At 58.5% G+C, this 12000-nt stretch overlaps 1 protein-coding gene across 1 annotated transcript; it reads left to right on the top strand.

Annotated features, from left to right (window-relative positions):
- The first annotated feature begins 319 nt into the window (after positions 1-319).
- On the top strand, positions 320-11701 carry TMEM161A (transmembrane protein 161A). Its single transcript, XM_026654966.2, has 12 exons — positions 320-531; positions 888-991; positions 1300-1380; positions 2093-2190; positions 2577-2733; positions 4684-4835; positions 7089-7149; positions 7860-8003; positions 8565-8678; positions 9214-9388; positions 9956-10052; positions 10714-11701. Exons 2-12 carry the CDS (start codon positions 894-896, stop codon positions 10983-10985), a joined length of 1449 nt encoding a protein of 482 aa, XP_026510751.1. The 5' UTR covers positions 320-531; positions 888-893; the 3' UTR covers positions 10986-11701.
- Positions 11702-12000: the final 299 nt, after the last annotated feature.

Raw genomic sequence — 12000 nt, 5'->3', positions numbered from 1 at the left:
CCCCAGTTCTTGGTAACCTAAACCCCCTCCTGCCCCAGCCCCAGGTAACCTAACCCCCCCGCTCCCCAACCCCTGGTAACCTATCCCCCGCCCCACACCAGTGCCCTTCCCCTGCTCTTTACCAGACCCAAAAGCTTCCTGCCCCAGAGCAGTCGCTGCACTTCACTGGTGAATGAAACCCGCTGGCCGGGGGGGAGGCCTGGGCCCCAGGAAGTCCCTAAGTATCTGGGCCGCTCTTCCCGCTCCTATAAATAGGAGTTTGCCTAGTGACCTTTCTGGGGGCTTTGGAAGGCATTGCTGCTGCTCCTGCAGGGGAGGCGTCTGTCTCTGGTTTCCACGCCTTACAGGCAACATGAAATGGCTGCAGCGTATCTGCAGAAGCATCTCCTGTCTCCAGTTGATTGTTAGAGGGTTTTTTTCTTTCTTTTCTCCTCAGGAGAGACGTACAGCAGCACCCTGACCTCGCTGGCCTGGCCGCCTGGGTGCTGCAGCTTAGTGGTTTGAAACACGCAGGTGCCCGTCAAAAGCCAGGTTTGAATCCTGGAAGGATCCGCTTGGGCCCCAACTTTCTGAATTAAACAAAGCCCTTCAGGAGGCACCAAGGCTAGGAAATTCGTGTCTGACTGGAACCTGGGGGAGGTCACAGGACTACACAAACCTCTGTGCACCAAGTCCCACGGTGTGCCTAGCATGGGTTCAGAGAGCACCAGCCATGTAGAGGGTAGTTTTGGAAAACCCAGGCGATCCCTTGGACGGAAAAGCCACTGAACGCTCATTCATGTGCCCAGGAATCTGGGCATGGGTGTTCTGGCTCAGAGGATGCGCTGCAGTGGGCAGGAGCCCTGTTGCTGACTTCGTGGTTCTGATTGTCTTCGTTTCCTTGCCAGGCTGTGATGGGGGTGCAGCTGGTGGTGAGCCTGCTTACGGCGAGCATCATGCAGAAGATGTCCCCGCACTGCTCCTTCGCTCGCTGGCTGCTGTGCAACGGCAGGTACAGGGGCTTTTCCAGCCAGCTCCAAACTGATGCCCCCATTCTACTCTTGCATCTCTTCCTTCAAACACTGCCCCTCAATCCCCACCCCTTTGCTATTCCGCCTGGGGCTCCCGCCCGCGTACGCTCCCGGCTCTGCCTAAGCTCCACATCCCAACTCTCAGCACCCTCCTCTGTACAGCCCTGCCAACGTCCTGCAGCCCCTTCTCCAGACGCCTGCAGTGTTGCTGGTTTTCTCTCCTCCAATCAGACAGTTCTGACTCTCCCCAGCTGTTTCTTTACTGACCCCCTCCTGTACCTCCCTCCAGCCTGTATCGCTACAAGCACCCTTCGGAGGAGGAGTTGTGCGCCCTGGCTGGGAAGCAGAAGCCCAAGGCCAAGCGAGACCGGTGAGCGGATCCCCTGCAGTCCATGGTTTGTTATTGGGCGTGACGATTGGATGGTTTGGAGTGCAAATGATGCCTCTCCTCTTCCATGCCTGACTTCTCCAACCTGCCCCCATCTCTGGGGAGAGATGGTGTGGTGAGCAGTCAGGGCAGGGGGTCGGGCCTGGGGTTTAATAATGCACCCAGAGGCTCCGATCAGGGACCTGTGGTGCAAGATGCTCGCAAATACACACCCATCTGAAACAGTGGCATCTGCCCCCGTCAGTCTCAAGCCTTGTCTAGACGCACAAGTTCTGTTGCTTTACCTACACTTGTCCAGTTGAAGCAGTGAAACACACCCACTGTGAGTGTGGACACAGCTGTGTCTGGATAAGTGTGCTGGCGGGGAAATAAGTTATACCAATGGTTCTCAAACCGTGGGTCGTGACCCTGTTTTAATGGGGTTGCCAGGACTGGCATTAGACTGCTGGGGCCCAAGCCCTACTGCCCGGGGCTAAAGCTGAAGCCCGAGGGCGTTAGCCCTGGGTGGCGGGGCTCAGGTTATAGGCCCCCGGCCTGGGGTAGCAGGCTAAGTCCAAGGTAAGTGACAGCAGCTGGATACAACCAACGGAGGCAGGGAGCATGAATTCCAGCTCCGTGGGCTGCTGTCCAGGAACTTTGTCCCACCCTCGCTGTGCTCTGTTCCTGCCATTCTGAGCCTGTTTCTCTCTCACAGGAGGCTGAACGGGGTCACAGAGGATAAACCCCTGTCAGTGCCCAGGGACATCAACCTGCACTTGGAGACCACTCCAGTAACCACAGTGGATGCTCTTGGTAATTCCCACACATCAGAGTCAGTCTGTGCCCGTCACCGCAGTGGCTGAAGGCCTATGGGGTGGGCAGGGGGGCGTGACTGACCTGAGTTTTCTAAGGCAGAGCCAGAGAATAGACCCCAGGAGTCCTGACTCCCAAGCCCCCCTGCTCTAACCTATGGGACCCCAATCACTTCCCAGAACCTGTTACAGAACCCAGGAGTCCTGATTCTCAGGGCCCTTGTTCAGGCCAGTGGCCCTGTGAGGGCCAAAGAAGTTCAGTTAGGAAAGTGTACCTCGCTGCCCCCCCTCCCCTCAACTCGCTGCAGGGCGGTGGGGGGCAGGGTGAGCTCGCCCCTTGCACACTGGCTGGTGGTGACAGCCCTGTGTCTCTCTGCCCGTTCCCAGTGTTGCGCCATTTCCTGGAGTACCAGTGGTTCGTGGATTTTGCCGTCTACTCCACCCTCGTCTACCTTTTCACTGAAGGCTACTACTGCCTGGTGGACCCCCAGAAGGAGATGAATGTTGGCATCCTGTGGTGCCTGCTTACGGTCTTCTTCTCCTTGTATCCTTCCTTTCCTACCCTGCCCCCTCAGCCGTGGGGGCTGGGGCAGGGTTCCCAAGGGGGGATGGAATTCCCTAACCGTGTGCTGGGGTCTGGAAGGAGAGGGCAGTGCAAGCAGCTCTGTAAGGCTGCCAGCGACGCAAAATAACGGGGGGGAAGAAACCCACCATCCTCTTCAATTAGAAGCCTGGCTAAGGCCGAATGGCTTAATTTATGGACTTATGAACAGCTCCCTGACAAGTTATAAAGCTGCGTAATGAGAGCCTTCCCCACCGAGAACCGGGCAAGGGCCTGATGAAGTGCATGCTTTACGAGGTGCTAATGCCGCGGCGGCTGCAATCTGTATGGATGGAAGGGCTCCTGGACACTTTTACAGGCTGCTGTAAAGCAGGGACGCCTGGGCCGTCTGTCTATCCCCATTGAAAAGGCAGCCGGCCCGCTCCCCGGCGGTTTATTTAGGGTTTATGTGAACATGTACATAGCACCAAGTAGCCTGCCAGTCCCTCCCCATTCCCTGTGGCTGATTGATGCAGGGCGCCGGGGGATTGGCAGCACGGGCCGAGCCTTGGGGCCTGGCTGCTAATGGGGGTGGGGAGCAAAACCCAGCCTTGGGGACCCTGAAGAAAGGGCTTGAATTGTTTCCTTTCATTACCCATAATGGCCCTCTTGCCAGCAGGCGACACCCCAGTGAGTCCCTCTGAGTTAACCCCTGAGGCCTTTTCCTCAACTGCAGTCACACGCTTCTCCCCCTCTCCGGCCTGGCCCCGGGCTGTGGCACCCGGTAGATCGATCGTGCGCAGCCTGCAGGTCGGGCCGCCTCACCCGCTCGCAGTTCTTCCCTGCGCAGCGTGTGGCCAGGGGTGGATACAACAACCAGGCAGCCTCTCTAATGCCAGCGTATTTAACCTCAGCAGTGGGCACAAAGCATCTCGCCCCAGGTCCCGATTGTTCAGGGAGCCCCCGATTCTCCCCTCGGCTATGAACCCCTCCCTGCCTGAGTCACCTGGGAGCGGCTGCTGGCAGCCAAGTCAGCCCTGCCTATGATGTGATCATCCCTCGTAGCTAGCAGTGGCTGGGCTGGGCTGGGCTGAGAGCCTGCCAGCTTGGGATCAAGCCCCAGTGTGTAACACAGAGGGACAAAACCTCCCCGGGCTGGGCCACCTGTTGCGTTGATTGTGTCTTCCCCCCTCCCCGCCCCCACACTCAGGCCCCAGTGAGGATGTTGTTACAGGAGCCCCCCCCCCCCAAATGAGATCAGGGGCCCATTGTGTCAGCTGCTCTCTAGGCCTGTGCTAACAGACAGCCCCTGCCCCATAGATAGACCAAGGGGGTGGGGGATTCGCCTCCCTGCCTTACAGATGGGAACTGAGGCCCAGGTTGGCTAAGTGCTTTGCCCAAGGCTACACACAGAGTGAGTGACAGAGCTGGTCTCTCATCACCATGACTACAAGGGCCTTCCTGATGGCTGCAGCCCGGGTCTCTCCCAGCCCTCAGACGGTGACTAGACAGAGGCGTGCGTTTGGTTTTATACTAGTTTGTATTCCCCGGTGAAAGGTGCTGGCTACATGATCCCTGAGGCTCAGACGCGCACGTCCCCAACTCCTGAGTGCTGCTCCTTGTCCCTGTTGGGGGGCTCACTGCCAGGCCCGAGGGGGCAGCTTGCTCTCCGTGGCCCACCCAGGCTTTGGCCTCTCTGCCAAGGCATCCAGCCATGCCCACAGCAGTGGCCAGACGTGAGAGGGAGACCTTTCTCCATTAGGAGTTACGCTGAGGCCCAGCAAACTGGCCTCACCCTGGGGCTAGCAGGCAGGAGCCGTCCAAAGGGGGAGAACTGTCTGTAGCCACCAAGTGGGGTCCCCTGGTGTGAGATGTCTGTTCAGTGAGCGTTTGGGGCTATGTAAAGGCCAAGGCCAACTGGTTTCTTTAACACCAACCCCCCTGCGCCTGCAGCAAGATCTTCTTCATGGTGATGCACCATTACTTCCGCTCAGAGGAGGGAGGCGAGCGCTCTGTCTGCCTCACCTTCGCCTTCTTCTTCCTCCTCGTTGCCATGGTGGCGCTCGTCGTGCGGGAGGACTACTTGGAGTTCGGCCTCGACTCGGGTCAGCGAGCGGTGGGGCTGGGGCCGCGCCGGGTGAGGGGAGAGAGCTGGGGATTGGGCGGACGGGTGGATTTGAGCGCCACGGCGGCAGGTCCCTCAGTAGGGATGAGCTGGGCCTGCCCACGGACTTACCAGCTGTGGTTGGAACCGTCTGCAAATGTGGCTGTGGCAGGGGACACGTCTGCATGCGGTGACCCTGCTAATGTGCACCCGTGGCTCTGCTTCGGGATCTGATTGTAGGATGGGGGCCAGTTACCTCCATGTGCCCAGATGTACTGGGGGGTCGTGCATAGCCCCGTTGTTCTGTGACCGATCCCAGTCTATGGTAGATGCGAGTGTGTGGCAGGAAATCTGCCCTGTTTGGCCATCGTGGTGTAAACCTGTCCCCATGCATGTTAAACTGTTAGACAACCCCGCCGGGGGGTTGTCTAGACTAAGAAAAGCGGTTGAAGTTAGTTTGGGATGAGCTAACCCCGATCTCTCCCCTGACATCAGTGCAGGTTAACCCTTAACTAAGTCAGCTAACCCCAACCTAACGTCAACCGCTCCTAGCTAGACAGACCCACAGACATAGGCAGGCAGGTCCAAGCTGTTACAGTGCTCTCCCTGATGCGGTAGCTTTTGCTGTAATGACAGGCCCCTAGCACCGTGCTCGCTATGGCCCAGGTAGCCACTTTAAATGAATAAAAGGGAAGTGCTTTTCCATGCAATAAACAATTAGCCTGTGGAACTCGCTGCTGTAAAACAGCACTGAGGCCAAGAGCTCAGCGGGATTTTGTGCAAAAAGATTAATACGGAGGACAAGACTATGTAATGTTACAGCAGTAAGGATTAAAAAAACCCAAGAGTTTGAGAAGGGCTAAAAATCCCCAAGCTCCAGGGCATGAGCCAATTCTAAGTAGCGGGGGTCAGGAAGGAACATTCCCTGGGGACAGGTTAGCCCAAAACTGCGGGTTTCTTGTGCCTTCCTCTGAAGCAGCTGGTACTAGCCACTGTTGGAGACAGGAGACTGGACTAGGTGGATACTGGCCATCCCTGTATTCCGATTGCTGAACAGTGCACAGGCCTGCCCTGGGCATGGTTCTGGACCCAGCTGTGAGCAGCTTGGTGCTGCATGCCAAAGGACCGCCCCCACCCAGTCTTTGCAGTGAGGTCATGTGATGCGATGTACCACCGTGGGCTCTGAATCCCCCCCCCTGCTGTTGTCTAGTTAAATGCTGGATAATTACTTTTACTGCTGGCTTTTATCACCCTTTGACCAGCCGCATTGTTGGGGTGGCAAAGGAGCCTAGGAAGGGCTGTCTGACTGTAGCCGCTGGGAGCCAGCAACTCCTCGCAGCAGAGATTCTGCTCTCGCTTATAGCCGGGGAAGTCTCCTGACAGCAATGGGGTTGCTCCCGATTTTCATCGGTGGAAGTAACGAGGGATCAGGCTCTCTCTGCCCAATGAAATAGTGCTGTGCAGAAAACTGACCCCAAACCCCTCTCCAGATGAGCCGTTTAGGGGGCTGGAGAGTGGGATGCGCTTGCTTTCAGTCTGTGGGTTTCCCCACTCGTTCTCTTAAAGGGAAATTCCCCCGACTTGTTACAACCCCTTAAACAGACAAATAAATAATATTTATCCCAGCCAGCTCCTTGCACCCTGAGGGATCTCGCTGTCACTTACCAACTGATCCAGCCAGGCACTCGCACATGTGCGTAGCTCTAAGCCTTTGAGTCCCACATGTCGGGAAGAGCTCTGCTGGATGAAATCGCTCCTCGTGTGGTCACACTGCTCTGGCACAGCTCTGCTTGGACCAGTATAACGTTATGCTCCTGGGGGGGAGGGGGGTTTGACTATGTCGGTATGAAGCGGAGCTTTGCCGGTATAGCTGCGTCCACACTAGCAGCACTTTGCTGGTATAGTTCATTAGGACGTCAGCACTCTTAAAGCACACCAGAGTAGTTTAAACCACTTCCAAAGCAACATAAGCTAAACTTTAAAAAGGCCCCTTTACTGGGCTCAGCGTGTCCACACAGGGGATTCTATAGCGGTATCACCGCAGTGGTTTAAATTCACACCCGATCTGATACGGGTATAACTTTCCCATGTTGATGAGTCCTTAGGTGCTTTTGACCATTTCACCCTGAGCGACTTGCTCTTAGGAACCTGCTGTAGCGATTGGAATAAAGCTACACCATTGCTTTCCCCGTCACCTGCTGCCTCTTCCCTTCCAACACAATCTCTCCTACTCACCCATGTCTCTTTTCTGCAGGGCTTGCCAATGTCAGTGATAACCTGGAGATTCTCTTAAAGCAGCGAGGATGGGAATGGACGTAAGTCTGGCCGAGCAGATAATAGAAAGGCACATGGGATGGGGGGGAGGGTTGAGCTTTTTGAGTCTTTGCAGCCAATCCGGTCACCAGCCCTTTGTGTCACCAGTTCAGCAGCCTTCTGTAAGGTGGCTGAGTTTCAGTTCCATAGAGTGTAAGTATTTTTATTTTCATGGGGGGGTTTTGTTGCTTGTTTTTTAACCTTAGAAATATCAGGAATGTTGAGTCTGATTTTGCTGGAGGATTTCTTGGAGGTCTCAGAGATGTAAACTGCCTTTAACTGAAGAGATGGGAGGGCTTGAATCTTTAACAAAGAATATTTTTCTCCTAAGTGTGTTTTGGACATTGGAGTTAAATGAATGTTAACCAACCAGACCAGAAACAAAGACTGAATAAAAAAACCTTACCCATCAGATTTCTCTTCTGTGATGTCATAATGCCGCTAGTTCCCCAGCCTCCCAGCCTCTTCTGGGGAAAACCAGGGTCAAAAAGGCCTGGAAAGATTCTCTTAACGCTAGCATTATGGAGAGAACCTTTCCCGGCCTTTTTTTATCCGTCAGATAGAAGCATAAAAAGGACCCAAGGTCTGTGTGTGTTCGCCTCTGCTGGTCCCTGAGGAAGAGCCTTCGCTGTCCTCGTGCTAACCCGTCCGAAGGCTGAATTCTGTCCGTTAGCATGTCGTAGCCTTATCTGACCCTGCTCCGTGTCTGCAGAGTTCCCATCACCAAACTGACCTTCAAGCTGGGGCTGGTGGCCCTTTGTTCGTTCATTGGCGCGTGTCTGACGTTCCCAGGATTGCGGCTGGCGCAGACTCACCTGGACGCTCTGAAGATGGCCGCGGACAGGCCAATGACCCAGTTGAGTAACCTCCTGCTTGTCTGTGAAGCAGCCAGCCTTATAGATGGGCTGCGAGAGGGCACAAGGCCGCCACCCCTGGCTGCTGTCTGACAGCGTGTGGGGAGCTCTGTTCCCCTGAGTACTGCCCCACCCCAGAGGTGGCAGCAGTGCGAGCCACGCACAAGCCCTGTGGCATGGGAGGTGCTTTGCAGATGTAAAGCAGGGGTGTCATTCAGACACTGGGGGGTGTAGAGGCAGGAGCTCTGCCAGGAAATGGACCTCTGATAAGTTTGACAGGTCTATGCAGGTGCTGACTGTATGCTGGGGGCAGGACAGGGCCCAGGTTACCTGGCTCTGTCCCTCTAAAAAACCCTCCCCATCTACCTCCCTCCCCTGAGATACCTGGAGGCTGTTGCTTTTCCTGGTGAGCTTTGCATGGTCTTTGCCGGAGCGGGCCAGCCAGCGGCGCCTTCAGGTGAACGTCGACAGGAGCCCGTGGTTCAGGGTGCTGCCCGGGGGCGGAGAAGGGGGAAAGCTGGGCTCTGACAGGGTCTGACTCCAGTTCTTTATCCCCCCGGCAGGATCCTGCTCCACGCCAGTTTCCTGGCACCCCTGGTCGTGGTGCTCCTGTGGATCAAGCCCATTTCCCGAGACTTGCTGCTTCATGCACCCATGGGGAAGCAAACGGTCCAGATGTGAGTGCGCCTCTGCGGTCAGCAGGCAGGCAAGGGGGAGGGGCTGTCCAAGTCTGTTCCCCTCCCCATCCGCCAGGTGCAGACACGGGTCCGTCCTGTGCCCTGCGCTACCCCCGGCCATCCCAGCATCTGCCAGTGCTTTATTTAGTTCAGACTTGCCATCCCCCATGAGTCAGTGACATCGACCGCGCTAGTGAGGGGAAGGGACTTTCCACCAAGGACACACAACGGGTCAGTGGTTGGTAGAGCCAAGAAATAGAACCCAGGAATCCTGGCACCCAGGTGCCTCCTGCCTCTTAACTGCTAGACCCCACTGCCCTCCCAGAGTTGGGAACAGAACCCAGGAGTCCCGACTCTTTTTCTGTTCTACTATTGGTAACATCCCCGACTTTTCTGGCAGTGCTGGCCAAACTCCCATCAGACCCTGCTGTTTCTGATGTGTCCCTTGCTGTATAGTCCAGGCACTGTCCAAGCTGTGCCCTTTGAAGGTGAATTCTGCCCCCTTCACGCTAACTCTCCTGTCCTCTTGCCCCAGCATGTCGGACTCAGCCTACAACTCCACGCGCCTCTGGACCATTGTTGCCCTCTGCCTGCTGCGCCTGGCCATGACGCGCCACCACCTGCAGGCCTACCTCCAGCTGGCGGAGCGCTGGGTGGAGCAGATGAAGAGGGAAGCTGGGCGCATCACCACCCTGGAGATCCAGCGCAGGGTAGGCGCCAGCGGGGCACAGAGTAACTCGGGCAGCTGGGGCAAAAAGCAGATTCAGGCTCCCTGCTGTGGAAACAGCCCAGGAGTCGGAGGCCGGTCGCTCTCCAGCCTCCTCGGAGGCTTGTGAACCAGCTCCTTTCAGCCGGCCGTAGGACCCTGGGTCCCAGCACCCCTCAGCTCCAGGGAGATTCCCCCCCTCCTGGCTGTAGCTAGATCTGTTCCCCTGTAAGCACCAGGCCCGAGACGGGTGCATGGGCGACGCACACCGGGGTCTAGACAGCACTGGCCTTGGGCAGAGAGGAGCTGGGCAAAGACAGGAGTGTTTCCTTTCCCAGCCCCTTCCCTCTCGGTCTCTTTCCTTCCTGACTCTCCCCTCTAGTATGGGTTTTACAGTCGCACCGTGCGGGCCTCGTTCTGCCAGGCCCAGCCCTGGGAGACAGGCCCTGCTGTATGGGCAGGGGGGAGGCACTGAGAGGGGCAGTGACTTGCCCAGGCTCGCAGAGCCGTCTGGTGCTCCTGCCTCGCATCGCTCACGTCCCTTCAGTGCCGATTCCCTTTCCGTTTCTAGATCACGAGGATTTACTGCTACGTCACCGTGGTCAGCCTGCAGTACCTGGGCCCCATCATCCTCACGCTGCACTGCACGCTGCTCCTCAAATCGCTGGGTAGGGAGCTGGCTGGGGGGCCCTTTGCAACTTGCCCCCCCAAGAGGTGGGGGTGGGGGGGACATTTCAGAGCCTTGTCGAGGGATCAGCATCGTGGTTGCAATTTGGAGCAGGTCACCAGAGCTGCGTCTGCCTCCAGCCGCTCTCCCTGATTACCTCCCGCTGCAGCTGAGGGGCCCTGCGTGAAATGAGTTTGTTGGGTCTCAGGCCACCGCCTGATGGGCAGTTGTCCAGGGCCCAGACTGGGGCTGGCTGGCAGGGGAAGGGTGCCCTAGCCCTAAACACCCAGCTTGGAAGGAAGGGTTGATGTCCTGCTGCGGGGGTTGGGAGGGCAGATTGTCCCACATCTGCAGGGTTCCTGCACCTCCTCCTGCAGTGGCTGGTGCTGGCCCTGGTCTGAGCCAGCCTGGCTAGCAGTCCCTTGCCGGTCTGTAAACCGCGGCGCGCCTCCCCTGGCCCCGAGTCACCCTGTGCAGTGGGCTGAGCAGAGCCGGGAAACACCCCAGCAGCTGGGTGACAGGACAGGTGCTGCAGGGAGCGGTTGGAGGGACCCGTCCCTGCAGGGCTGGCTGGGACTAGAGGGGTGCGCTCTGCCCCTGCCAGGGGTGGGGGATCAGCTTGGCTCCCCTCACCAGTCCCTCTTGTCCCCTCTGCCTTGCAGGTGACTACTCGTGGGGCCTGTTCCCCGAGCCCCCGCCCGTCTCCCCGGCGGTGGGCGCCGCACCGGCCCGGCCCGCTGCTCCCTCGGCTGAGGAGGAGGGAGGAGAGGACATGCAGGCCACGGTGGCGCAGATCACGGGCGCGCTGGGCGCCATCCTCACCCCGCTTTTCTACCGCGGACTCTTCGCCTTCCTGACCTGGTGGGTGGCCGTTTGCCAAGTGATCACCAGCCTCTTTGGCCTCTACTTCCACCAGTACCTGGCAGCCTCCTAACCACAGCTGCAGCAGGGCCCAGGGCTACGTGCCACGTGACCTGCAGGGCCCTGTGGGCCACGGGCTGGGGCTGGGAATAGTTCCCACCCAACGGCTCTCTGCCCTGCGTCCAGCCCATCTCCTCTCCTGCCTGGGCCTGGGAAAGCCAGCTGCCCACGCTTCGTGTAGAGACAACCGGCCTCCCTGCTGGGACCCGCCTGTCAGGCCGAGGCCGCTGGCTGGTTGTCTGTGCCCACCGAAGGGGCAGGAGTAACTTGCCGGGGGTGTTGGCGCATCAGCGTCTCCCCAGCCTGCATTGGAGCTGGTTGGGAGATGTGGGGGAGGGGCCCCAAGCACAGCATCTTCCAGGCTATTTCTCCCCAGCTTGCTTCGGCCGAGCCGCTCCCCCTCCCCACGCCACAGCAGGGGCTGTCTCCCCTACACGGCTTCTTGCGCATGGGCCACGTTCTACTGCCGGCCGAGCCGCTCCCCCTCCCCACGCCACGGCAGGGGCTGTCTCCCCTACACGGCTTCTTGTGCATGGGCCACGTTCTACTGCCGGCCTCCCCCCTCAGCTTCCTCCCCCACCTCCCACCCCAGAAGGAGCCTGCTGGTGGGGAACATGAGATGGTTCAGCTGGGAGCCAGAGACCTAGAGGGCTGGGGGCTCCCGGTACCCGGCACGGGACTTGGCGGGCTGGGGACTCCCGGTACCCAGCACGGGACTTGGCGGGCTGGGGACTCCCAGGACCCGGCACGGGCGTTGGCGGGCTGGGGGCTCCGGGACCCGGCACAGGCGTTGGAGGGCTGGGGGCTCCCGGGACCCGGCACGGGCGTTGGAGGGCTGGGGGCTCCGGGACCCGGCGCAGTTGCTGACACCAGTGCAGGGTGCTCCTATGGCATGCTCTGTCCTGCTGTCAATGGCCCCGCAGGGCAATGGAGGAAGGGGGACTAGGCCTACAAGTGAAATGGGCCTGACGCAGCCGAGCTCTAGCGCTTGGTGCTGCAGGAAGCGGGGGAGTGGGGGGACGCTGAGG

Source organism: Terrapene carolina, unplaced genomic scaffold (genome assembly GCF_002925995.2).
Source record: "Terrapene carolina triunguis isolate 2854851 unplaced genomic scaffold, T_m_triunguis-2.0 Scaffold194, whole genome shotgun sequence".
NCBI classification, from domain to species: Eukaryota; Metazoa; Chordata; order Testudines; family Emydidae; genus Terrapene; species Terrapene triunguis.
This window is presented reverse-complemented; position numbering and strand designations above follow the sequence as displayed.

Excerpts from the sequence above, each read along its gene's own strand:
- TMEM161A (XM_026654966.2), top strand. The coding sequence starts at position 894 with ATGGGGGTGCAGCTGGTGGTGAGCCTGCTTACGGCGAGCATCATGCAG. Across the intron at positions 2,191-2,576 it reads AACCACAGTGGATGCTCTTG|TGTTGCGCCATTTCCTGGAG; the intron begins GTAATTCCCACA and ends GCCCGTTCCCAG. Across the intron at positions 10,053-10,713 it reads GCTGCTCCTCAAATCGCTGG|GTGACTACTCGTGGGGCCTG; the intron begins GTAGGGAGCTGG and ends TCTGCCTTGCAG.